The 26,422-nt window shown below is 40.8% G+C and overlaps 1 protein-coding gene across 2 annotated transcripts; it reads left to right on the top strand.

The window, feature by feature from the left end:
* Window positions 1-2,619: 2,619 nt before the first annotated feature.
* MPHOSPH8 (M-phase phosphoprotein 8) lies at window positions 2,620-24,704 on the top strand. 2 transcript variants are annotated; one of them, XM_062615273.1, is made up of 14 exons: window positions 2,620-2,895; window positions 7,457-7,612; window positions 8,519-9,373; window positions 11,078-11,171; window positions 12,332-12,538; window positions 12,998-13,123; window positions 13,206-13,294; window positions 14,254-14,394; window positions 15,184-15,270; window positions 16,994-17,148; window positions 20,350-20,504; window positions 21,821-21,948; window positions 22,624-22,707; window positions 23,566-24,704. In XM_062615273.1, exons 1-14 carry the CDS (start codon window positions 2,635-2,637, stop codon window positions 23,605-23,607), a joined length of 2,580 nt encoding a protein of 859 aa, XP_062471257.1. In that variant the 5' UTR covers window positions 2,620-2,634; the 3' UTR covers window positions 23,608-24,704. The 2 variants fall into 2 exon arrangements, with proteins under 2 accessions (XP_062471257.1, XP_062471258.1); XM_062615274.1 differs by lacking the exon at window positions 12,332-12,538.
* Window positions 24,705-26,422: the final 1,718 nt, after the last annotated feature.

The raw sequence follows: 26,422 nt of genomic DNA, 5'->3' as shown, positions 1-26,422 counted from the left end.
ACTATTTAATCACTTAATTCCTTACGGTTACAGCAGTTAGTTTTTCTTGCAATTTTACATAAATGTTTAAATTGAGGATGCTTGATCTTACACTATTACTGAATAATAATTCTCATAGTCACAGACTTAAAGATATGGAAATAAAGGATCTTACAGTTAGCAAGTCTTGATTTTACATATATGTAGTATTACTTGTAATTCTGTTTAAAAACACCTTATAATTTCTTTTTTGTACATTACTCTCTGATTCATTGGACATTATGAAGTACTTTAATAATAACTTTGGTTTAATTTCTCCTAAAATCATACATGCTTCTTTAATGACATGGTAAAGAAAACATAACCAGGTAAATATGGCAGGAGATATTCTGACAGATAAAAGAATGTGATTACAAAACATAATAAATATCGTACCAGTGATAAATAATGTAACAGTGGTTTCAGTTGGATGGTTTTCTAACTCCTACAGTGTGCCTTGAAATGCAAACAGCAGAACAATTATTTTTTTTCTGCACTGTTTTTTTATTGATCATAGGTAAATTTGTGAATACATGGGTCACTTTTGTGAGGAAGAATGTTTTTGGTTTTTTTTCCCCTGGTATTACTCTGTATTCTGATTTTATTCTTACAAAAAACCTAACTGATTGGTTTTATTTTATACCAGACAAACACTGAAACCTAGTAACAAAATCAGACTAAAACTTATTTTAATTTAATGGGGTTTTCACCAGTGTTTGAATGAACACATTACCTCTTCTAAATTAAGGAGCTGCACAGAATCACACTGTGGTACTTTGTGATCTGAAGAAATGTAGTTAAGAGTCTTGGTACAGTTGCTTTCATTAAGGCAAGATCAAGTGTGTACAGAACATACTGTACACTTGTTTGTCAAACCACTGAAAATATTCAGAAGCAGGAGATTCCACAGGCACCATAGATAATGTGTTACACTGCCCTAGCAAACGGAGAATGCTCCCCAGCAATAATAAAGAAGAATTGTAAGCAGTTACTAAGGAAAACCGTGGAATCTCTTTCATAGATGTTATGAGAATTTAAGCAAACATCTGCCAAGGATGGAGCAGATACACATGATCTTATAAAGGAGGTTCCCAAGATGGATATCCAGAAGTCCTTCTGCTCTGAGGTGCTCTGGGTCCTTGTTTTCATGTGTGCAAAGATAGCGGGTCTTTTTAGTAACAATACAAAGGAAAGATTTGTACTATGTATTTGAGAAAAGCTAGAATATGGGCTTCCTAAGAGTTAGAAAGATTCCTTAATATAGACAACAATAAAACAGCTTCTAAAACTGCTGTTACATCTTTGTATGGTCAATTGCTGCCTTGTGGACTCCCTGGTGCTGGACACTTCTAAGATTCAGCTGAACAGGGTGCTGAGACATCCAGTTTAGGTCACCTGTTGCCAAGGAAGGTTGGACCAGGTGGTCCTTTCCAACCTGATATTCTATGGTTCTATGATTACTAGACTTACCTTAGAAAGTAATCACTGGCAAAAATATTAATTGAAACTTTTTTTTTTCCCTGCACTGCAGTTTATTATTCAGAGTTTGGCATTTTCACTGTTGCAACGACACATCCCATACAGGTATGCACAGACCGCATGTATTTATGCTATAGCCAAGTTTTATTTGAGTGGCATGTGTTCTTTAAGAAACTGTTTCTACGATACGCTATGTTAACAACGGCTCTAGCAAAGGCAGTTGAAAAGCAGATGGGGTGTGGTTTATTTGCTTTTCTTACCAGACTCTTTCCTTCTCCTGCATGATACATTAACAAAAACAAACCACAACTGCACTTGCCCGTAGGCAATTCTTTTAACATGCAAAACACTGGAATTGAAAAGGCTTCCTTTCCTCAGCGAGAAGCCCTATTCGCCAGCATGACCTCATCCAAAAATGTCCATGTACGGATTTCTTGTGGGTTTCCCCAAGCCCTCAATCCAGCTGAAGGCAAGTACCTTTTTGCCTGGGAATCAAGCACGCCGTCTTTATATTTGGGCAGGCTGGGGCACCCCATCTCCAGGCTGAAAGGTCACACCGCGGACGTGCCCCGAGCGCCTCCGGTCACGGTAACCACCTCCTGTCTCCGGAGAGGCTACTGTGCCAGGCGGGGTCGAGCGGGGCTTCGCTCATGCTTGCGAGGCAGGGGCTCCCGAGCCAGCTTGCAGACACGTCACCGGCCTCCAGCGGTCACCCGCCGCTCGCCCCTCGCCGACCGGACCGGGGCTCCCGCCCTGACCCGCGACGGCCAGCAGCGGCGGGCGGAGAGGGACGGCACCGGGCTGCAGGACAGGGAGCCCTGGGGCGGGCGCAACCGGAGCTGCCACTGCCATCGCCATCGCCTCGGGGGGCGCCCGGCGGGAGGCCACGGCACCGCCCCCACTCAGCCGGAACCCCCGCCGGGGGCTCTCGCTGCTGCCAGCCCCAAGCTTGGCCGCTCCCAGCCCCCCGCGGAGGGCACGAAGGCCGCCGGGCTTGGCCCCGCCGCCGGGCTTGGCCCCGCCCCCGTGCGTCACGGGTTGCGGGACGCCGATTGGCTACGGCATCCGCTTCCCCCTCCTCGCTCGCGGAGGTGTCGCACCCGCTTTTCACCGTTGTCGTTTGAAATTCGGCCCAAGATGGCGGCGGCGGCTGGGAGCGGGGCTGAGGCGGCGGCGGCTGCGGCGGCCAGGCTGAAGGGGGCGGAGGAAGAGGAGGAGACGGCGGCTGCGGCGGAGGAGGATGAGGAGGACAGGGAGCAAGACCGCAGCCGGGCGGGCAAGGCAGTGGGTGCGGCGGCAGCGGCGGGTGGGGAGAGCGAGGAAGAAGAGGAGGACGAGGACGGAGAGGACGTGGATGTGTTCGAGGTGGAGAAGATCCTAGACGTGAAGACCGAAGGGGTGAGTGCGCCCTGCCGCCGCCTGTCAGCAGGGCCGGCGGCTGCCCCGGGGCCGGGTTTTGCCGCGCTTCCCGAGGAGGCGCGCGGGAGGCGGGAGCGATTGGTACCCATGCGTCTGCAGCGGGGCGAGCCCTGGTGCGCCTGGCGTGCTCCGCGCTCCTCTCGCTGCCGGGCGCGCAGGCGGAGCGGGCAGCGCCGGCGCTGGCAACTCTGCGGGCTGGCTTCCCCGCACGAGTCTTGTTTACTTAAGTGAAAACCGTGCAAAAACAATGGCAGTTCCCTTACAACTGTAACTTAAGCCACGTTGCGCGTAATCTTGCAAGGAAGCTTTTTGTGTCTTACAGCTTTGACTAAAACGACTAGATCTGGAGTACCTTTAGTAAATTGTTTTGGGTTTGTTTTTTTTTTTGCCTGTATTGTTAAACTACTCTTTGTTCTTACGGCTGAACTGCAGTAGTGTTTCAGTGTAAGGTCTGTGTGCGCAGAAATGAGCAGGATTTAATATATTGTAGAACTTGCATGTGGTTTCAGTGTATATTTAGTGAAACTATGTTTACTCACAGAATGTGTAAGGACCTCTTAAAATAAGAGATACTTCTTCCAATTAAAATAACTGGCTGTGGTGATCTTTGCTTTTAGACAGAAAATATCATATAATCTCTTATTTCTTCAAAATATCCTAGACAGGTAGAAGAGTTTGTGAAATTTGTTAAACCTCAAATACAAAAAAATAAGTATCACAGTTGTTGGGGTTTTTTTTAATGATTTAATGCCTACAAATTTTTTAGTTTATGCTTTTTGTTTATGCCTCAGTCTGGTACATGGTAGTATAGAATTCTGTCTGTTTAGTGTAAAACATAAGGGTTTCAAAACCATTAGCTGGAAACCTTTCAAATCAAGAATTTCTTAGATTTTTGTGATGCTCTAACAGTTAGATTGTATCTTGGGTAAAGTATCTTGATGGCTTAAGAATCTTATGCTTTTGAGGTAATACAGGACTTACAGCTTTGTCTCTATGAAGTGTTGGTCAAAATGGTAAGTCAGGTGTGAAAGCAAGAGGACTTTTCTTCCCTACCCCTTTCTCCTGCAGTGGAACCTAAAATCTGGAGGGGGGGTGTGTCATCAAACCATTCTACACTGCATTCCCATTCTGTAGCAGGTTCTGAGCTGTATGCACTTGAGGCTTCCAGGCTGGGTCAGTGCGATTGGCTTTACTGTATGTGTGTGCCTTGCGCTGTATTACATGTGCCTTACCCAGGCTGTGTTGGTTGTAGCTTTGTAGCATGGTTCACCTTTCTGTTGCTCTTTGGGGGCTGTGCCCCTGTGTTTAGAAACATAGGACAGGACAGATACCTTCTCCCAGATTTTCCAAAACGTCTGGAAAAAGCTGTGTTACATTCAGTGAAATGTATTTTATGTAGTTGGCTTTAGACTAGTGGTTCCCAGCTTGCAGGTTCCCAAGTCTGATCCAGAGTCCAAGCAGGTACACAGCCACTGTCCAGCACAGCGTGTTCAGCTGAACAGCACAGGCTGGTCATTGTGTTCATGTGTCTCAGTTGCAGAAGCAAGCAGCAGAGCACTGCGCAGAGAAGGTCTCTTCATTTGCAGTCCTGATGTTGCTGGAGCTGGTAATAGTGGCAGCATGAGAGAAAGCACTCCTGGGATGGATTGGCTTGGGGAGTTAGACCTACTGATAAATGAAATGTTAACATGGCCCACTAAAGAAAACATCATTTACCAGCCACCTAGTTTTACAGTTATTTTAATCCAGCTGTCCCAGTTAATTAAAAAAGGACTTCTAACTCATTTTGTACCTGATTTACAAGGGTGTAACAGTAACTCTGCAGCTGACTAAAGTCTTGCGTCTGAACTGGCATAACCTGGTACCACCAGGCAGCTGAGAGGCCAGCTGGCTAGGAAGTAGATTTGTAGGAAAGGAACTGTGAGTCCCCACAGACAAGTAAGATGAGCATGAGTCAGCCTTTCTTGCAGCAGGAAGGCCAACAGCATCCAGGAGTGTGGCCAGCAGATCGAGGGAGATACTTCTTCCTTTCTTCTAAGCACTGCTGAGGTGCATCCTGAGTACCGTGAAGATAAACTGGAACACAGGGAAATCCAAATAGACTGGACAGATTTCTAAGCAGCCTGATCTAGTTGGTCCTGCTTTGAGCAAGGCACTTTACTTGTTCGTTCCAGAGATTCCTTATAACCTAAATTATTCTGTGACTGTATTAAGAAACTTATTAGTTGTTTATTTCATGAGTAACCCCATTACAAGAAAGAGAGAGATGAACATGATTTTGAAAGGTAATTTGTGAATCAGGAGTGTATGGTTAGAGCTAAATTATAAAAGAGGTGGTATTATACCAGTGTATATAGGCTGTTTATTCGTCTGTGAAGTGAATACAGAAGACTGTAAGTAGAGTTGATTGCTAAAGTTTAATGGCACATATGACATTTGGTCAAAGGTTAATAATGCTCAGGCAAAAATGTAAATTTCTGGATATAAATACATTTAATAATAAGTGTCAAATGGCAGTTCTTTCAAAGCTCTCCTTTTCCAGGCTTGGTTAGCACTATAGGATCTCTCAGAACATTTTCAACCTGGTTTTGAAAGAAAGAGATACTGCTGTTTTCCTCTCTAGAGATGCTTTCTGTAGTACATTTACTAATAATTTATTTTTCTTAATAAGTTCAGGAATGGCTCTGTTGCCTTGTATTCATCGTTAACTTTTTTTTTTTTAATATGGATAATGGATTTCCTTAGATTTGGTGCTAGCTTTTTTCATAGATATATGTCCTGGGTTCAGCAGTAGCAGTCATTTTTCTCCTTGGTAGCTGGTGCAGTGCAGTGTTTTGACTTTCGGCCTGGGAACAGAGCTGATAACAATGATGTTTTGGTTTGGCCAAGGACTTTGTGAGCCTCATGCTCTGCCAGGGAGGAGGGGAGGCCAGGAGGAAGCAGAGACAGGACACCTGACCCAAACTGACCAAAGAGGTATTCCATACCACAGCACGTCATGCCCAGGATGTAACTGGGAGTTAGCCGGAAGGGCTGGGAGACTGCAGGGTTGGAGGAGGTATGGGTCAGAGCTTGGTCTTGCTGGGGGGGTGGGGCGTGTTATCAGTTGGCTGGTGGTGAGATGATGTATTCTCTTCCCTTGTTATTTCCTTTATCATTATTATTATTGGTGGTAGCAGTAGTGATTTGTGTTATACCTTAGTTACTAAACTGTTCTCATCTCAACCCGTGGGAGTTGCATTCTTTTTGACTCTCCTCTCCATCCCTCCGGGAGTACGGGGAGGGCAAGAAGGGGGAGAGTGAGTGAACAAGCTGTCTGGCTGGGTTTGAACCACCACAGTTCCTTTTGGTGCCCAGCGTGGGGCGCGAAGGGTTGAGATAACGACAGATCTGTCCGGATTAGTAGTCACTCATCACAATGCTGATTTATTGGCTCTCAAGGGTGTTCCTCTTGATCTCACAGTTTCAGTATATCGTATCTTACTTCCAGTCGGTATTTGCTGTATTAGTGTTTTTCAAGTGTGGGGCTTGGGCTAAGGTTTTTGTCTCATTGTACTTTATGATAATGACTTGTAATACAATAGAATCATTGAATGATCAAGATGGCAGGTTTAAAAAGGTGACAGCATTGATTTTGTCTGGTGTATCTCTGCTTTTCAGTTAAGCTTGATGCAGGAGGCCATTCAGTAGGAAAAGTAGTCCATCTTGAAAAATGTAAGGATTCATACCACTTTATTTAGGAAAAAGGCAAGAGATAATTTGGTGGGAAGCTTTTTTTTTTGTTGCCTTATTTTTTTTTTTTTTAGAATATGTAAATAACTTTCTAATCTAGTGAAAAAAATAAGCTAGAGACTAAAAGGTGCAATTTCATCCCATGGTGGAGTCAAATACTGTTGAAACAATTGGTCTAGGGCTTTTGTACATAATCTTTTACCAAAATCTTTGTAATTAACTCCACTGAGATGCACATGCTTGGATTTTGTATGAGTTTAACTTGATCCTTGATCTCATTGCTGTTTGGTCTTCCCCTCCACCAGTTGTTGATATTTCAGTTTATCAAGAGCGGTATTGATTACAAATCTAACGTAAGTTATAAATTTCAATATAAAACTAGGTAAATTATGTTAATGTGTTATAAATCTTTTATACCAACTTCTTCAGCAACGAAATTCAAGGTTTAAAATTTTACAGAAGAAATATTAAACTTCTTTAAAAAAAGTTTCTTAATGTCCAGAAAATCTATTTCAGTAAAAGAACTGGGAATTTATGATTGTAACTGTGGTTCTGAACAAGTTTTAGATATTGCAAATATTTGGGATAAAACTACTTCCACCTACTGCATTTTACAGCCTACTTAGTTCAGTATGTGATGTAGATGGAAGTAATTTTGGGAATTCTTATGTCAACATTGGGGTGAACTCCCATTCATTTCTATATACCCCAAATGAATATGCAATGAATGTGTAACCCCAGGGGTTAAGCAGATGGTGCAGTCCTGTGCAGTGTTGTATTAAATGTTGCTTTGTTTTTTTTCTTACAGGGCAAAATTCTCTACAAAGTACGGTGGAAAGGATATACCTCTGATGATGATACCTGGGAACCAGAGGTTCATTTGGAAGACTGCAAGGAAGTGCTGCTTGAATTCAGAAAAAAAATTGTGGACAATAAGCCTAAACTTGTTAAAAAAGACATACAGGTATGTTTCACCTTCCAGTATCTTACACTGAAGGCATATTCCCTATCTAGGCTCTGCTAATGGCGGGAGGGAAAAGGGAAAACATTTGGGATGTGGAATTAAGAAGACTTAAAAGAATCTCTTCTATCAAAGTCATTTTCATCATGTGAAACTGAATATTGTTGCTGCTGTCTAGTTAGGGTTGGGTTTTTTTGTTAATCAGCAAGTTTGCTTGTAGACTCAAAATCCATCTAGAATTTATTTCAGTTTTTAATAGGACTGTGTACATGATGTGTGATCATTTTAGTTTGACAACATGAACAATCCCCTTTCCCTATCAAAATGCATGTTGTCTTGTCACTAAAGCTGGGTGCTGCTCATTTCACCCTCCTGCTTTGTGTAGGACAATGATGAATTTTTGCATTTTAACCATTTAATTCAATGAGATATGAATACAGAAAAAGTAATTGCAAGAAAGCAGTACTTGGCTTTTTTCCTTTTTAACTGCATCAATTTGAAAATGAAGCATAAGTTTGGATTTTGTTTTGTTTTTAAACTGGTGCTCTATTTCTGGGAAACCTATAGGTAAATTTTACAAAATCAAATTAATAGTGTTTGGTGTAAAATAGCTCAGATCTAGTTCTGTTCTGGAATCTAGTTGTTGGGTTTCCAGTTGGTTTATTTGAATTGTGTATGTATTGATTCTCATCCAAGCAGTTAGTAATGTGATTTAGGTAAGTGAGCTAGAATTGTATTTACAAATTTTACAATTTGGCAATGAGGAATGATGTTGGCAGTGATGAAAAGATTAACGTGTTTCAAAGTTTACTTACCAAGCATTGCCACTACCATTTTTGTGTAGTTTACACCAAAATTACACAGTTTAATGGGGAAAGAAATATTTTCCTTTTTTTCTCTACCTTTCAGAAACTATCTCTAAATGATGACGTATTTGAAGCAGACTCTGACAGTGACTGGCAAGGTGAAACAAAAGGTGATGTTTCACCAAAGAAGAAAAAGAAGAAGTCAAAAGATGGAGAGGATCGGAGTTCAGGTGACCTGAAGAAGAAAATGTCTAAGTCTGCAAAACTCAAAGAAAAACCCAGAACAGAATGTGAAAACTCCTCAGATACTTTGGTTTTAGATTCAAAACCAAAAAAAAGGACTTCAGAAACCAAGGAGGATTCAAAGGACCCAAAGAAACAAAGGAAGGAAGATACTAAAGAAGTCAAGAAAAAGAAGGGAGAGGTTAAAGATTTAAAGATAAACTCTAAAGAAGATTTTAAAGAAAATAAAAAGTCACAGAAGGAGAAGGATGGAGATGTTCAGTTTGGCTCAGAGTCAGGTGTTCTAGATGATGTATTTTCTCAAGGAACTGATAATGAAAATTCAGGCTTAAATTCTGAAAATAAAGATGAGAAGCAAAAAGTTGTAAGCGGAGAAGAGAGATCAGAACAAGAAACTGCTGAAAAGGATTCCATTGTTGATACGCATCTTGATGGATCGGCCAGTAATGAAGATGATAGTATTGATGATAAGGTTAAAATTAAAAAGAAAGTAATTCTGAAAGCTGAAGATTATAAAGAGGAAGGTAAAAAAGTGGAAACTCAGGATACCTATTTGGAGAACAAAAACATGCATAAAAAGCAAAAAGGTCAAGAAAAAGTAAAAATAGTATCAGAGGAGTTGGAGAAAGTATCACCTGCTCCTTCACCAGTGCAGAAGGGTTTAAAATTGAGCTCTGACGAAAGGGGATGGAAGTCCACTGATTCAGCTGTGGAGGTAAGTGATGCTAAGGCTTTGAGTGGAGGGGGCAGGACTGAGGGTTAGGTCAAACATTTTTGAGGTACAGATATCTCAAAATGTTACTGTTTGTGATGGCAAAGAAACATACAGATTAGAAAGTTAATGAGCTGGATGAAGCTAAAGAAAGGCCCACTGCACAATGTATAGGAGTGACTGAAAAATTTCTGGATTCTTAACACTATAAAGGAGGGACTACTTGTGGAGGGAAGGGTGTCTTTAAATGTGAAAGTATGAATCTCTCCTGTTTGTTATGTGTATTTACTTAGAATGCAATTTACTGTTCTTCCAAAACATGCTGTCAATTTTAGCTTTGTTCCACCCACCTTGAACAGTTGCCTTAGTTTGACTTTTTTCTACTTGTGTAGTAAGATATTCAGTATTGAGCAACTATCCATCAAATACTGAACAATAAAGTGTGCTTTTGAACAAAACCAAACAGTCGCTTAAAAGCCAGCAGCTCCTTTATACCTTATGTGCATTAGCACCTCCCTGAGAACTGGAATGCTGAAATTGCTTCTAAACACAAGTCTCCCAGGTAATTGTGTGGCTGGCTTGTTTTGTTGAAGTTCCTGAGGTGCTTACAGAAAATGCTTGGTTTCATGACATGGTTTCATGTTAATTACAAATGCTGTACCTGTTCTAAGAAATGAGCTAAGCCAATACTGGAATCTTTATTTTTCCTTATTGAACACAATAGTGTTTTAAGAAATGACGGTAAAAGTAAAACAAAAAAAAACCAAACAAAAACCCCAAACAACCCAACATAAACACCCAGGTTTTTTTAGTGTTTCTGAAAATATAATTTCTTTCAGCTTCTTCAGACTGTTCCTACACACTTTGCAATTCATAAAACTTTGGCTGCTCAAGAAACCACTTTCTGATTCATAACAGGATTGCAGCCAGAAAACCTTGAATCTTATCCCATTTGTTTTAAGGCCATAATTCCATGGCAGCAAGTTTCTTCTGTAGGTTCAACTGTGGTCCTGTGCTTTAGATGATCTACTAAACATAAGGAATTTGATTCTGAGATAGAGAATTATGTGGCATAATCTCACAGGAGAGCTATCCAAAATAGTGTTTTTGCAGGAGCTTAGTGGTAAAAGCTTTGGTAAACAAGGTTAAGTGATTACTGTGAGGCATAGCCCAGTTTTTAAAAGTTAAATAACTGAAATGGCCCTTTATTACTCAAGTATTTTCTCATAGTTTGAGCCTATAGCACTCATAAGAGAGGCATCAGGTATGATAATCAGATAAATCTTTGGGATTTTATTTACCAGTAGTAAAAAATTCTGTCACCCCAAACATGAAGAAGTAAACAGCAGATGCAAGTTGGTTTCCTTATGGCTCTTCGGCCAGCACTCTCAGTGTGTTGTCTGTGTGCCTTTCTCATGGTTGTGCTCCATTGAAGGTCGTGTTACAAGGTACCAAGGAAGGCATTCTGCCTCTTTGCTTTTTTCAGTGAGGTTTTTTTATTTTGGAAATAACCTTTTCTCTTAATGGAATAATCCTTCACAGACTTCACTCCTGACTCACTTCTTTTTTTTTGGAATGTCCTCATGTTTTACATACAGGTTTCAGTAGTATTAATTTTAAATATATTTTATCACTGGAGTGGTGAAAGGAGTTTATTTTCCATTTTTTTCTTTACCGCTTTAATTTGATCTTTGTCCTTAATATCAGGAGAAAGAAGTAAAGAAAACTGAAACAAAAGAAAAACCTCAAAAAGAGCCTGAAAAAGAAGAAAAGAGCAGAAAAGAACAAAAGGGCCTAAAAAGTAAGTGCTAACTGGTTGAAAGAGAGAAGGGAGAGACCCTTCAGGGCATTCTCTTATTTCTGCAAGAGGGGTTATAGTATGATTTTGAAACACATACCAGAAACAAGAATTTCTGCTTTTATTTTAGGAAGCAGAAGTCTGCTTTCTAACAGCTTTTTCAATATATGCTTTATGAGAATGCTGTAATACTTTAATGTATGAAACATGGAAGTGTATGGAAGTCTCTGAGGTTTTGTAGACAAGTCAAGATTTTTCCCTTTTTTCATTTAATACAGTTAAATGCTTCTGTGGCATGTAACTGATCTTTCTTTAGAGGAATTCATGCAACTATTGCGTATTTCCCGAAGTGTTCTGATGATACTATGAATACATACTTTCTGTGTTTAGAAAAACTAAGAGGTTCCTAAGCTACTTCTTGCCTCTTGCTTTAGACACAATGATGAGTTATGTTATACAATCCTTGAAATATCACCAGAGCTGGATGATTTGATAGATGAAGGAAAATGTCTAGGTTTATTTCTATTCATCATAGCATAATGGAGTATTAACATTACCACTCTCGATCTCAGTAAAATTCTGGGTGATTTTATTCAGGATTCCCTCACTACTCTTAATGAGGATTAACTGAGGAAAACTAGGAAACTCCACCTTTGGTGATCATGAATGGATATAGGAGGAGCTATGATGCTTCAGATAGCTGTTGCTAGGTAAACATCTTCTGCTGAAAGTAGGGTAGATGTTCACAATGCATAAGAAAAGTAGTAGCAAACAGAATGATTAACTGCTGTACAGCACGTGTCCTTCATTTGTTCATCGCAGAGACTGAAATATATTTTCAAAGTAGTGATTTATGCATAATTCTAAACTACATTTCTTTAAATGAAGATTGTACCGGGTTGAAAGCAGTCAGAGCTCAGACTTGCCAGGGTAGCTGGAGGTGAACTCGTTGTCCCTGATTTTTGGCTTGTTCAGCTTGCTCCTACACTTCAGCAGTGATTAACTTATGGAAAGAGAACAGCCGTTTTTTAAAGGGAGTCTGGTCACTCACTTAAACTTTGTTATGTAATATTCTTTAGTGGCTCAAGTGGTCACTCTCGGTAACTGTCTTAACATTTTAGACTTTAAAGACATCAAAAGTGCATTTGACTTTTTTAATGTAGCTTCAGAAGAAAAATGTGAATATTCTGAGAATAACTGCAAAAGAGAAGAATCTTCGCTAGAATATAAACTCATAGAAGAATTAAAATCAAAAGACAGCAAGGTGTACAAGGAAAGCAGGAACGTAAGAGATGAAACAGACACATGGACTTGCATTGCTGCAGGCGGTGATCGAGAAGTAGTGGATGTGTGTCGAATGGAGAACTCTGGTGAGCCGTAGAAACGAATACAGGCGAGAGCTGAGCACTAGCAGTTAATATTTTCTTCCATTCCTGCTTGCATCTTTTAGCGCTCCAATCCTTGTCTCTGCAGGGGGCTGAAATGATGTGGTTTTTTTGAAATTCACCGATAACTTCTTGGTGTGTTTCCAGTGTGTTTCTGCTACTGCAGTAGTGGAGTGTTCACCATCTCTTACCACTTCAACAGAATCTTATTAGAACAACTAAGCAGTTTGTTTCAAGTAAAAGCATTTTATGTCTGCTTGTAATACAGCCTTCATTGTTTGGACCCATTCCACACTGACTTCCAGAGTCTGTTTGGATGAAAAGTAGTAGTATGTTATGCTGCTGATCATTGAAGCAATGGCAGGCAAAGAATGGTTTGGAAGTTTATAAGTCGCTAATTACTTATTTCACATTTTTTCTTCCATAAAATCAAATGCATCATAGATGGCAAGCAACAAGTCTTGAGTTTGGGTATGGACATGCAGTTAGAATGGCTGACACTAGAAGACTTTCAAAAGCATCTTGATGGAGAAGATGAGAATCGTGTGTCAACAAAACCGATATCAAATAGTGAGTAGTTGCTGGGAGGAAGGGACATATCTTAGTGTTTCAGAGTGAACTGTCTTACAACTGAATCAAATTTACCTTCTAGCTCTCCTGAGGGATGCTGTTAAAAGTGGAGATTATATGACAGTAAAGATGGCACTTTCCTCAAATGAGGAATATAATCTGGATCAAGAGGTAATTTTTCTGCATTAGAAGTATCGGAGGGGTATGGGAGGGACGAGTATGAATTTGGATTGTTTGAAAAGCTTTCTCCTCTTGCTAGTAGCAGATTTCTGTCTCACCTTGAGGTCAAGTGGCTAAACTATGTAAAACATCTATACATGAAAAAAATTTGAATGTTCTATTTGACAGACTGGACCACTTAATTCCATTAATCATTAGTTTTCTGCCAGTTCTGTATCAGCTGTGTTCTTACAGTTTGGTTGGGATTTTTTTGGTGTTTTGTTGTTTGTTTTCTTTTCCTCCAAGGATAGAGTTTTCCTGTTAAATAGCACCGTAGTTCTATTTCTTAAGACAAAAATCTCTGATGCCAGTATTTTCTACTGGTGACCTTTTGAAGTTGCATTACATAGCATTTTGAGAACTGTATATTTTGCTAAGTTTTCTGTGGCCTAGTAGAAAAGATGCCACGTGAACTATTGAAGCAAATGTGTTCTTTGAATTGTAGTGTCTGGTGGGAAAACGCAAGAATAAGCGAGGAGACTGGCCACTCACAGAACTCTCTTCATACTTGGCACTGATAAAATCCAAGGTTTCTAGTAGCAGCTGAGTTGAGCCATTGTGTTTTGTCTCCAGTCATTGCTGATTTCCTTTTCCACTGTCTTGCTGTCTTCCTACCCTCAAATATCCTGCTGCATTTCTTCCTGGCTCATTCTGATTTTACTCTTTCTTGTTCTGGTCCTCAGACTGTTATGGGTTTTGCAAATTACGGAGCTCAGGGTGCGAGACCTGTGGACTGGAAAAGTGGGAGGTGATAGTCTGCTAGTATCTGGCAGCTGTGTATGTGTGAATTCTGCCAGGGAGGAGACTCTTTGTGAAATCTGTTGACACACTTGCCATTTTTGTCTTGCAGCTTTGATTTATCTTGAAGTAATTTATTTTAGAATTTTTCATGCCAATGATTCTTGTTGCAGGACCCAAGTGGAATGACCCTGGTAATGCTTGCTGCTGCTGGTGGGCATGATGACCTTCTCCGGGTCCTAATCAGGAAAGGAGCTAAAGTTAATGGGAGACAGAAAAATGGAACAACCGCATTGATACACGCGGCTGAAAAGGTTGCCTTTGTTATTGTATTTGTAGTTCTTGGCTCTTCAGTTTAAAAGTGGTACACATTTTATTTGTAATTTTTTTTTCCTTTGGATGGTTGCCTAAAAAGTAGTTAGCAGGATATAGCAGAGTGACCTTAACTGCATAATGTCAGCAGCTGTGGTTACTGTAGTGTAAACTAATTCTGATCACAAACCCTACCCTAGGTAGAGAATATCACAGGGTTACTGAGAGGAAATGTAGAGGCAAAGGGTAACTCTGAATTTGTCTGTCATGGGGCTGAAGTTCTCGAGTCAGAATTGGTAGCTATGATCTCTGGCTGCCCAGGATTCAAACTTGGGAGACTTTGAGAAGCAAACCTCTGAATAAACAGGGCTTACTGTTTGTGAGTTAGGAGATGGATGTAGTGGCAAGCTCTTCCCAAACTAAGACCAACTAGTAAGTTAGAGGATCTTTTATGGCTGTGTTCTTTTGTTGAAGCTGGGCCATGTGTTTTCCCATGTGCAGTAGATAAAAGGCCAGGAAGGAGCTTGATTCCAGTGTTTTCTTCCTGTGGTGGTCACTGTTGAAGGATTTAGGAAAAAGTATGAGTTGTAAGTACTCATGGCTGTTTACTTGCCTGAGTCTGAATTGCTTATTAGCCACGCAACAGAACATTGGTAATCGTGTCACAGAAGCATGCTTCGAATTTTCCTGATGGATTTTCAATAAATGTCATTTTATATTCTAAAACAAAACCAGACTATTTTGTATTTACCTGTCTTGTGGTATTGGGGTTTTGTTTGGGTATTTTCCAGAATTATCTAACAACAGTAGCTATTCTACTGGAAGCTGGGGCGTTTGTGAACATGAAGCAGAGCAGTGGTGAAACTGCTTTAATGAAGGTAAGTTCAGTGTTTGTCCTGACATGATTTAATAGTAAATACTTTTGGCAAACTAGTAAAACATCAAAGCATATTTGTAGAGTTAGTTTAGGGAACATGTACTATATTTGAAATACAAATACTACCCTTAGTTACTCTAGGCAGTGTTTTAATCCATTGTTTTAATGGATTGTTCTATCTAAACAATAAGTGCAGATGCTGTGCTAAATGTAGCTCATCATCCAGTTCCACACAGATGTGGTCTTAAAACTGAGATAATCTGGTTGTCAGCAGGAAAATTCCAGAAAGGGAGAGTCTTTCATTTAGGTGCTGCTGTGATTGACTTTTATCATTACATTGCAGGCCAGAAATAAAGTAATGTGTTTGCAGTCTCCGTCCCTCTGCCTGTTCTCCACATTTACCCCTCCCCATCACAAAGGAGATACTTTATTTATTTGTTTTGTAATGGGAGAATTCTAACACCCTTAAAACAGTCTGTGCTCCTCTTAGTATTTTCACCAAGTTCCCCTTCTTGATAGACTTGCTGTGTTTATACATAGGCTGTTTAAGGCAGTTTGTTTGCAGAAAAGGTTACAAAAGCTTTTCTGTCCAACAGTGTGGTATTGTTTCCCTTCTATCCTCTGCAAGGATGAACAAGTGTGCGGAATTCATATTTTCTGTGAAGAAAATAACACCCTTGTGGTTTCCTCATCCACATCAGTATAAAATCTCTTCATAATTTAGCTGCCTCCATGAACCTCAGCTTTGACTTTTCTTGTTTTTAAAGGTTTTATTAGTAATTTGCTGCACAGCTGTACATACTTTCTAATTGGCAGCCTACAGTGACTTAGTCTGGATATTTGTTTCGCTGTGCAGATACAAAGGTCTTCATTGCCAGTGACTTACTGGAACAAGTTTAGACGTGGGGATAAACACATAAGTGTGTTTATCAGGTCACTGTTATTTAACCTCATGAACTGGATCATACTTTTAAAAAGAGGGTGGGGAGGAAGTCTTGGCACGCCATTCTTTTCTTTGAGGTGGTGTGTGATTTTTGTGGGTTTTTTGTGTGAGGGGCAGGTGGGTTGGTTTATTTATGGAAGATTATGGTTTGAAGGCACAGATTGAAGTTCAGAGCTGAGAGAAATTTCAGAAGGGAACTTTGGATAGGCACCATGAAGATAGCAATTTAAACCTCTTGGCCTTTCCCTAATTTGTCTGAGTGAAGCTTTTGAAAATAGATGACCAAGAACATGTTTGCATTCTTCAAAGTAGAGCTGTCTTCAGACTTTCCTGTACTTCTGTCAAGTCTTTGCTTGACATGCCCTGACATTCTTGTTAATCACAGTGACTGTCTAACATAACTAAATAACAATTTGGGTCGAGCTGTATTAATTTTCTGCACCCCTGAAGTATCATTTTAACTGAGCTTCCTAGAAACAGACACTTTGAAGTGTTTCTTTAGTTGTTCTGAATACTACTGCAGAAACCCATTTAAAGACGTTCACAGTTACTGAACTGTAGAAGATTGGGTGTTGTCACAAAATTGTTCTTTAATCTATTTTTATTCCAGTTAAGTCCACTTGATAACTCTGAGTGTTGCTGCTTGTATGTTTTCTGAATTTGTTCCTAATTTTGGATTTTAATTCATTCCTGCAGTTCTGTTTACTCCAGTGCTATGCTCTGTTCTAATGAGGGATTTATCATTGTTGTCCATCCTTCCATCTTCTCACTTTCAACACAGGCTTGTAAAAGAGGAAATTCAGACATAGTGCGGCTTATGATTGAAAGCGGAGCGGACTGTAACATTTTGTCAAAACACCAGAACAGTGCACTGCATTTTGCTAAACAGTGCAATAACCTACTGGTGTATGAGCAGCTCAAGAGTCATTTGGAAACGTGAGTAAACTGTACTTTGAAGTTTGTTCTGGTGAAACTTGCAGTTCTGGCCATGTCATAATTTTAGTTTAAGTCCTGGGAAGAGTGGGAGATTTCAGGAAAGAAAACGGATCTGATTTGGGCAGAAAACTAATAAATAAATCATGTGAAATTAAGACGATGTGAGCTAACAGAATTAGGAGATGCTTGCTTAGACAGTAAAAAAAAATGGAAAGGAGGAAAAGAGAAAATTGGTAGAAGAGAAAGTTTTTCCAGATTGCTGTATTTCTAGTTTAAGGAATCTAAGAAGTGTATAAGCACTGGACTGTTGAATGTAAACTCTTATTAGGGCATGCCAAATAAAACACTTTCAAACAAAAGAACACCTTACAGAAACACCATGGAAAGTTGTGCAGATAGTTAGGTTGTTGTACCCTTAAAAGCCAGTGGTGAACTGGAGTGCCAGGGGTAAAGCTTTCATGGCAGTGAATGATGAAAGTAAATCAGTAAATGATGAAAGTGCAACAGAATACTGAAGAGCAGTGCAGTGTGTGGTATGTGATGTGCTCATGTCATCTGGTCATGAAAAATATTCTGAGCTGATGAACAGGGATGTTAGATGACGACGGACGTAAAGCAGGGCCACCTAGAGCCGGTTGACCAGGACCCTGTCCAGGTGTTGTTTGAATATCTCCAAGGATGAGGACCTCATAATCATTCCAGACAGCATGTGTCAGTGCTTCATCACCCTCACAGTAAAAACGTGTCTTGCGATGTTCAGAGGAAACTTCCCATGTTTTAGTTTGTGCCCACTGCCCCTCGGGCATCACTGAAAAGAGCCCAGTTCTGTCCTCTTTATCCCGTCACTTCAGGTGTTTATTGATACATATACATTGATAAGATCCCCCTGAGACTTCCTTTCTCCAGGCTCAGCAGTCACAGTTCTCCCAGCCTCTCTTGTATGTCAGATGCTCTGGTTCCTTCAACGTCTTTGTGGCCCTTCATTGTGCTCTCTTCAGCATATCCATGTATCTCTTGTAGTGAGGAGGAACTGCACACAGCGTTCAGGTGTGATCTCACCAGTGATCACCTCCCTTGACCTGCTGGCAATACTTTGCCTAATACAGCATAGGATAGCATTGACTGCCTTTGCAGCAAGAGCATGTTGCTGGCTCATGTTCAAAGCATGGTGTCCACCAGGTCCTTTTCTGCCAAGCTGCTTTCCAGCTGGGTGACTCCCAGCATGGCCTAGTGCCTGGGGATGTTCTTCCCCATGTACAAGACTTTGTACTTCCTTGTTGAACTGCACAAGGTTCATGTCAACCCATTTCTCCAACCTGTTGAGGTCCCTCTGGATGGCAGCATGACCCGCTGGTGTACCAGCCATTCCTCCCAGTTTGGCGTTACCTGCTAAGTTGTTGAGGGTACACTGCCTCATCATCCAGGTCATACATGAAGATGTCACACAGGACCAGACCAGTATTGACTCGGGGGTACACCAGGAGTGACTGGCTTCCAGATAGATGTGCTGCTGATTTTTGCTGAACTAATGTGTTCTGACCCAGTTTTATACTGGGAGGAAAGTATTGTGATGCCAGTATTTTCAATGCACTGTAAAGCTTATCTGAGGTATTGTAAGTTCCTGTTTTGAATGTCTGTCCTGGGGAGATAGAAAGTATAAGGAACGTTTTCTTCTTCTAGCAGGCTAAATGGGAAAAAAAAGTGCTAGAAGCATAAAACCTAACAGTTGGTCACTGTAGTAGCTCTTGCCAATCGAGGAAGCTTCTAGCCTTACTACCTGAAAATATGAGTCCAGTGCTGCTTGTCAGTTAAAAAGAAGGTAATACAGTAATAGCGGAGCTGAAAACAAAATGTAAATCTGTGGTGTCAGAATGCCTTATAGCACATGCTATTCCAGTTACCTTGTTTCAAAGCCACATGAAGCAAGAAGTGGAAGTAAAAGATGATCAGAAATACGGAGTAGCTTCTGTGAGGATAGACTGAGGGAGGAGGTACACATCACCCTGGGACAGAATAAAAGGTCAAAATATAAAATCAAATCAGAAAGCAACAACAGAAAATAATCCAAAGCCATGAGGCAGGTTCTGCTGGCTGTCCTGTTACATGATTTAGTGATAGGTTTGATATGGTGGAATATTTTTCACAGAAAAAATGAAATGTGGATCACGTTACAGAACGCCATGGTTAAAAATGCATAGGATTTTAGAAGGGATTAAGTAGATCTAAGGATAAGTGCAATTTGGCTGTAGTCTTGAGTTTTGGATGCCTCTAAGACAGATTGCTGGAAACTAGGACAGTGTTCCAAAAAAAGCCAACTGCTTAATTTCCTGTATTCAATGCAGCTTTGTCGGACATCTGGAAACTAGGTTGCATGGGCTTCTGGGCTTGCTTTGGTATGGGGATTCTTGTGGTCTCTTTCCGATGAGACACAGTTTAGATTGTGCAGGTGGTAATCTCAGTTAGCATGGAGGGGTGCAGGCTCTTGAATACAGCTGGAAAAGCTGAGAGTTGGGACCTTTGCCTTGCAAAAGTCTTTAAAACCCATTTGTGTCAAAACAGCTTTCTGAAGAGTGTTACTTGGTAACCTGCTTGTAAAGGTGCCAAATACTGTTGGTTCACATGGCCTCTCTTTGCAACCTAGGCTGCTCACTTCAGTTATACCTCTCCCAACCCAAAAAAGCCCAAGCCTACCGTATTTAATGGTAGTGTCACTACTTTTTCACTTGCATTATTAGGGAAGTTTTACTGGGAACTGCATTTTTCTCAATAGTATTGCCAGTGACTGACTTGTTTGGTTCTGTGTTGTACTCGCGGTCGGATTGATAAATCAGACATGCAGGGAAGTGGCTGTGTTCAGCCAGCAGGTACATACTGGTGTTTGGGAACATCTTCTGCATAAACAGCCTTCAAAATATGTGGCTAGTTAGATTTATTTTTTCTTAATCTGCTGCAGTGCCTTTGTGTCAGCTTTTGTTTGTGAACCTGATTGATAATGAATTCCACAAACAGGTTACTGATAAAATGTCTATTAACGAAGTGTTGGGACCTGGGGTTCATGGGTAATGAGGAAGGCATTCAGTCCTGAAAATCAGGATTCCAAAACGTGATCTGGAATCCTTTTTTTTTTTTAATTGGCTCTCACTAACTCTCTAAAGTAATTTTACTGTGTGAAGCACAGGCCTCACTGGTTTGGTCTTTTAGGCTCTCAAGAGTAGCAGAAGACACCATCAGGGATTATTTTGAAGCTCGTCTTGTTTTACTGGAGCCAGTCTTCCCAATTGCGTGTCATCGACTGTGTGAAGGGCCAGACTTCTCTACAGATTTTAACTACAAACCCCCACAGAATGTGCCAGAAGGTAGGGGGGGTGCTGGTGTGCTGGGTGGGTTGGTTGGTTTTCAAAAAATGGGTGGAAGGGTGTGTTAGGAAATTGCCTTTTGTCTTAAAAGCAGCTGTTCTGTGAAATTATTTGTGTGTGACTTACTGCAGTACGTTGTGTTACGGATGCTCTGATTATGGAGCATGGGGAGAGCAGGGATGTTTTGATGTATTGGGGGTGGAGTTTGTGTGTATCTGTTTAAGAGGTTTTTTTATCACACAAACACAGCTGCTTTCTGCTGTTCCTGGGTTACCTTAGCTTTGTGACGGTGACGTTAGCTCAGTGCAGGTGTTGCAGGAAAGGAATGGTTTAACTTAATACTTTTGAACAATCTTAATCCAAGACTGTACTTGGAAAACCTCATAGTGGATAATCTTGTTTTGTAGACAGTACCTAATGGACCGGAATCTTGGAGTATAGGCATAACATATAGGATGCAAACACAGTCTGAAAATACTACCAAAAAGAAGTCAGCATCAGTCAACTTTGTCTTGCCCACAGACCCTTTGAAAAAGCTGGGAATGTAATTCCAGAGATACTTGGGAATGTTTCTTCATTCTTTCAGGAATCTAGCTAATAATCTCTGATGCTTGGCTTATCCGAGTCATTTTTATTCACCTTTTGACTGTATTGGGGCAATATCTACTTTTTAATTTTTCTTGAAATACTACATTACTGGGACTGTGAAATACTGCTTAAAGCAAGGTTGAAAGTGGTTGTGTCATCCGTTTTCTGGCTGCTGCATCCATTTTCTGGCTGCTGAGAGTTGTAACCCAAGTCTTCCAGCTCTTGATTAGAGGTGTAGAATTAAGAAACCTTATATCAGTTTCTGTATTAAAATGAGGCATCTGTGGGTATTGAAGATTGTTGGGGACTGAATTTCAGCACAGTTCATAAAGATCTCAAATGGACTGGGCTCGGTTGTCCCTACCAACAGAAGAGAGAACCCAAACCACATGAAATTCCAAAACTCTCCTTAGGTAGACCTAAACCCACAGAGGTGAACCTTACCAGAAATTGCTGTACCCATTTCGCTTTCCTTTCAAACAGCCACATAACATTATTTCTGCTGCCAAAGGACTTTAACTTAGGAGCCAAGTTAGTTGTGTTCTGCGCAGGGATACACTGACCTGGGAGATGGGACTTCTGAATGTTGCTTGGATACTCCGTTGGGGTTTAATATATACGGTTTAATGTTTATATTTGTATCTGTCTTCAGAGGTGCAGTGTATGGAGTTGTTCTGAATAAAAGATCTCATTTTGAATTCACATGACTGAGTTGCCTTCCCTTTTAGGATCTGGAATTCTTCTCTTTGTTTTCCATTCAAATTTCTTTGGTAAAGAAGTCGTTGCTCGGCTCTGTGGACCGTGCAGTGTACAAGCTGTGGTTTTAAATGACAAATTCCAGCTCCCTGTTTTTTTGGTAAGTCTTTTCATACAATGGACTGACTATAAAGCTGCTTTCTAAAGTCTTTATGGAGCAGCCTAGAAAATCCCAGTGCCTTAATTTGGACTTAGAATATTGTGATTTTAAGCATTTATTATCTTGATAATGTTTTTTCTTAATGAAACTTAATTCTTCTTTGTATATGGAGGGAACTACAAACCTTGCATGTACTAGACTCCATAGAAATTTGTGACTTGAAAGGCAGGGACATAATGCTGGGCAGCCTGTTTCTAGGCAGCCCTGCTTGAGCAGGGGGGCTGGACCAGATGACCTTGAGATATCCCCTCCAACTTCAACCCTTGCATTGTTCTGTGGCTTCAGAATGAAGGGTTTGAGAAGGCAAGTGTGAGTTTAAAACTGTTTAACATCCCAACTTTTTGACCTGAGTACATTCTTAAATACATAACAACCTACCTCATATTTCTAATGTGTTGTTTATTTAGGTTTTTGTTTTTTTTAATCTACTAAATGCATTATTGCACAATTCTCAAGTCCTCTTGATTTCTCTGTGGCTGCAACAAAGGTTCTTTGTAGAATGCCCAACTTTACCAAAAAATGCATACTGAAAATGTCGTGTTGTATTGGTCTGCTCGCACAGCACTTTCAGGCGTGTCCTGCCATTAACCTTGTCCATATTCTTTTTCCTTTCAGGACAGTCACTTTATTTATTCCTTCAGCCCCACTGCAGGCCTTAACAAGCTTTTTATACGGTTGGCAGACGCTCCTACTGCTAAGGTACAAAGCAGTCTCAAATGTGCATGCTAACTTGTACAGTAACTCTTCCATAGTGTAAATGCTTCTAGTTGTATGTTGCAAATGTAAAACTTAAGGACTTTCCTTATCCTGGTTCCCATCAGTTGCAGTTCCATCCTGTGACGTTTCCAGAACTTAGGAAAGTTGCCAAGGGCATCAGGTGTCACAATGAAATGTTTTCATGCTGCAGACAAAATAGTTCAAGCACCAAGATAAGCAATGTTACAGCTAAACATTTTCCCCATCTGTATTGTGAATTGACTGACACTCCATCTATCTGTTAGTCATTAATTTTTTGCATACAGATATTTTTGCTTGTGTGTTTGGGAGAACTTGGAAGTACTTACTAGGATGTGCAGTCTGCTTTTAAGTAGGCTGTGTAGTCCGTTGTATTTTCCAGGTGGTTTGGGCAGCAGTCCCACTACATGTTGCATGATGAGTAATAGACCCTGTTCTGGTAGCATTTCTTTTATCCTTAGAAGACACACCAGTCAAGTTTCTAGAGCATCAGATTTAAAACATATACACTTAAGTGTTTTATTGTGCGTTTCTAAATTTTTATTTTAAAAAAGGGGGAGAAATTGAACTTGTGTGTTTCGGAGTTCACTTGTTCAACCACCACCTAATGCAGCCTTATTTCACTGGAGTCCTTTTAAAAGTCATTCATATTTCCATAGGGCTGCTACAAACTGATCTTAGTAGGTTATAAACTACTTTTTCTTCCCTTCCTCAGTCACTAGCAGTTTTACACCTTTTCTCATGCTGTTCTCATAGTAAAGTGTTTAACACAGTAGTTCCATGTGGGTGACCTTTAAATGAAACCTTTGTTTGCTCTCCCAGGTAAAGCTGCTGATTGGAGCGTACAGAGTGCAGCTGCAGTGACCTCACAGCTGTGAGCATGTCGAGTGGACGGACATTGTTTTGGATGTACTTCTGATGTCTCTGTTTAGAGACTGACAGAGCAGTTTGGAACTTTTTGGTATCATGCTCCTAAGACTGTGTTCCCATCTCGCTGTCCCTCGCTGGCAGCCATGTAGGAAAGTGTGCGTTGGAGAGAAGCTGAATCTGAGGCGCTGGTGGGACAGGGCTGTCGGCTTTTTTTACTTTGTACAGATGTAGATGTAAGTATTTGTGCCAATACATGGAATTCTGGTTTTCTTTAACCTGCTGAGTCCAGACTCTGTATTTCAGCTTTTCCACAATGTGGAATGGTACATATAAGAACTATTTAAGGTAACTATGTGAAATGTCTTTTTTAATAGATTTTTTCCATTTGTAAACTAAAGTTTTCTACTTACTCTCACATTTCTATGTACAATGCAGAACTGCCATAGTTTTTGATCCGTGGGCAGAACTTACACTTTTAAGTTGTTGTGTTACATTTAACTTTGAACTGCTGAGGGCTGATTTGGGACTGCTCCTGCTACTACCAAGAAAGCAGTTCCGCCTGGAGTGATTCCCTCTGAACACAGTGAGATCTGCAGGCACCAGCAGTGGCACTGGGATAGGCCCAGCCACAGGAGGAGCACAGCTGGATTCCTACTTACACCAGTGTTTAAAAACTACTTTTGTGTTAAGAGAAGCAACTGGTACTTTTGACTTTGACATTCTTGGATGTATGGGAAAATAAATACAAGGTAAAAATAGCAAACTAGAGAACTTGTAACTCCCTTCAGTGTGCAGGCAGTGCTTGATGTAGGCTGAGAAGATACATTGACAATCTCAGATGTTCTCAGCTTGCCAGATGAGAAAATGTATTATCCTTTAAAGCAGGAATCCAGTTCCTCAGTGCAAAGAGCTGCTTTTTTTTTTTTTAAGTATATTATTACTATTTAAATGACAGCATTTATGTACCGGTCCTGTGCTGTAAAATACAAATGTAATACTTCTGCATGAAGTATAGAATATTTTTCTTTGTAAATTAACCAACATCTTGAAAAAGTATAACAGAAAAAAATAAAACCAGATTGTGCCTTTGCTGTTCTGGTTGCCATATGTAGTTTACATACCACTATGTGACTATAATATTGGAGAAACCACTGCGGATAAACTCTTGATGTATTTGAGTGCTTGCCATCAAAATGGTGCCGCTGTATTAAGTATTCATTTAAAAACTGTGATTTTTTTTTTTTTTTAATACAAAGCTTAGTTAACCAGTTTTCCATTCCTTTTTTTATACTTAAGAGATGCCAAGTGAGCGGGTACCAAAGCACATTGCTTCAGTTCTGTGGAGTATTGCATTGAGCTATAAAAAGCGAGAACAGCAGCACAACCTACAACCACCTGCGTTGTTCTGATTTAGAATGATTGCGTGTCTTTTGTGGTGATGGGACAGGACTAAGTGAGGTTTAACAGAGTTGGTACCTCCACTTCTGAAATACCTGACACCTCATTTTGTGCAGTGTGAAAAGCACAGGCTGAGGCTTGGGGCTGACCCTGCCACCACTTGGGACTACTCATGGCTCTGGGTCTTTTTAGTTGCTGCGTATATCCCTGGAAGATGAACATGGAGGGGGACATGCATGAATGTTCCCTTACACTGGGGTGATAGTGCCCATGTGTATGGCTACCCCTTCCACAGTCACTCCTTGGTGTACATGTAAGGGGAGTTGGCATGTGCGTGACCGCTGTGGTAAATGTTGGATCTGTTCAAGACAGGGACAAAATGTTTAGGAACTGATGTCCACCTTACATAAATGCTGTCTAAAAATAGTCATGGTCCAGGAGCTGACATAGCAATTAGCTTGTCAACAGCTGATAGGGAGTTTGTTTGGCTGGGGATTTTGATGTTTTTCTTGAGGCATTTGAGAGAGAGGGAGTAGTTCTACAGGACATGGAAATAAAATTTGGGTTCATAATACTTTTATTAAGGGATGGATTTTGCAGCCATCTTCCTCTTGTAGTTGGCAATATAAACCCCATATCACTGCTGAAGATGCATAAAAGGTGTATGAAAATATATTTGAAGCTGGTTTTTGTCTGAGTCTATTCTGTGGTTTTTATTCAGTTGCTAAGAACAAGGTTTTGGTGGACAAAAGATCAAGACTGTTCTTATCTCAACCCGTGGGAGTTACATTCTTTCCATTCTCCTCCCCATCCCTCCGGGAGAAAGGGGGGAGTGAGAGAGCAGCTGCGTGGTTCTGAGTTGCTGGCTGGGCTTAAACACAACAAGCTTTACCAAGCTGGTTCAGACATGCTGTCTGAAGAGTTTGCACAGGAGCTGGGCAAGCATTTGAGGTTTCCCCTGGTTTCCTGGATCTGTCAGATCTGGATGTACAGTCCTACTGGAATTGTTTTTCTGTGAACAGCAGGAACAAGACCCCTAAACCCAACAAACATTGCCTCCCAGTCCCCAGACTGGCTCCCTGTATCCTTCCTCCCTGAAACAAGAGGGGTTACCACGAACTCCCAATGGTTCCACATTGTGGAGAAAAGCAATTAACTGCAGCGAGACAGTAGTGACTGCACAGGTTTTATTACTGGGGTGATACAACACTAGGATACACCAATAATTATACATGATTTCCTCACTGCTGTGCACTGCTAAGGTGAGCCTGGCTCCATCTTCTCTACGCTGTTCCATTACACAGCTGGTGCAAGATGATCTCCTAGCCTGAGCTCCTGTTTTCCAGATAACAAACCCCCTGGCTCCTGGGCTTCAACCTCCTGATCATCACAGTGACCTCCACTGGACTGT

This window comes from Pezoporus occidentalis, unplaced genomic scaffold, assembly GCF_034315485.1.
Source record: "Pezoporus occidentalis ecotype Australia unplaced genomic scaffold, CSIRO_AGI_Poc_V1 ctg18, whole genome shotgun sequence".
Lineage (NCBI taxonomy): Eukaryota > Metazoa > Chordata > Aves > Psittaciformes > Psittacidae > Pezoporus > Pezoporus occidentalis.
Note: the sequence above shows the minus strand (reverse complement) of the source record. Positions and strands in the feature narration are given on the sequence as shown.

What these genes read in the sequence shown, in the direction of transcription:
- MPHOSPH8 (XM_062615273.1), top strand. Translation starts at nt 2,635, where the DNA reads ATGGCGGCGGCGGCTGGGAGCGGGGCTGAGGCGGCGGCGGCTGCGGCG. An exon ending in CCCACAGAATGTGCCAGAAG is followed by an intron (nt 20,505 to 21,820) that starts GTAGGGGGGGTG and finishes CTTCCCTTTTAG; the next exon opens with GATCTGGAATTCTTCTCTTT. An exon ending in TCCAGCTCCCTGTTTTTTTG is followed by an intron (nt 21,949 to 22,623) that starts GTAAGTCTTTTC and finishes TTTTCCTTTCAG; the next exon opens with GACAGTCACTTTATTTATTC.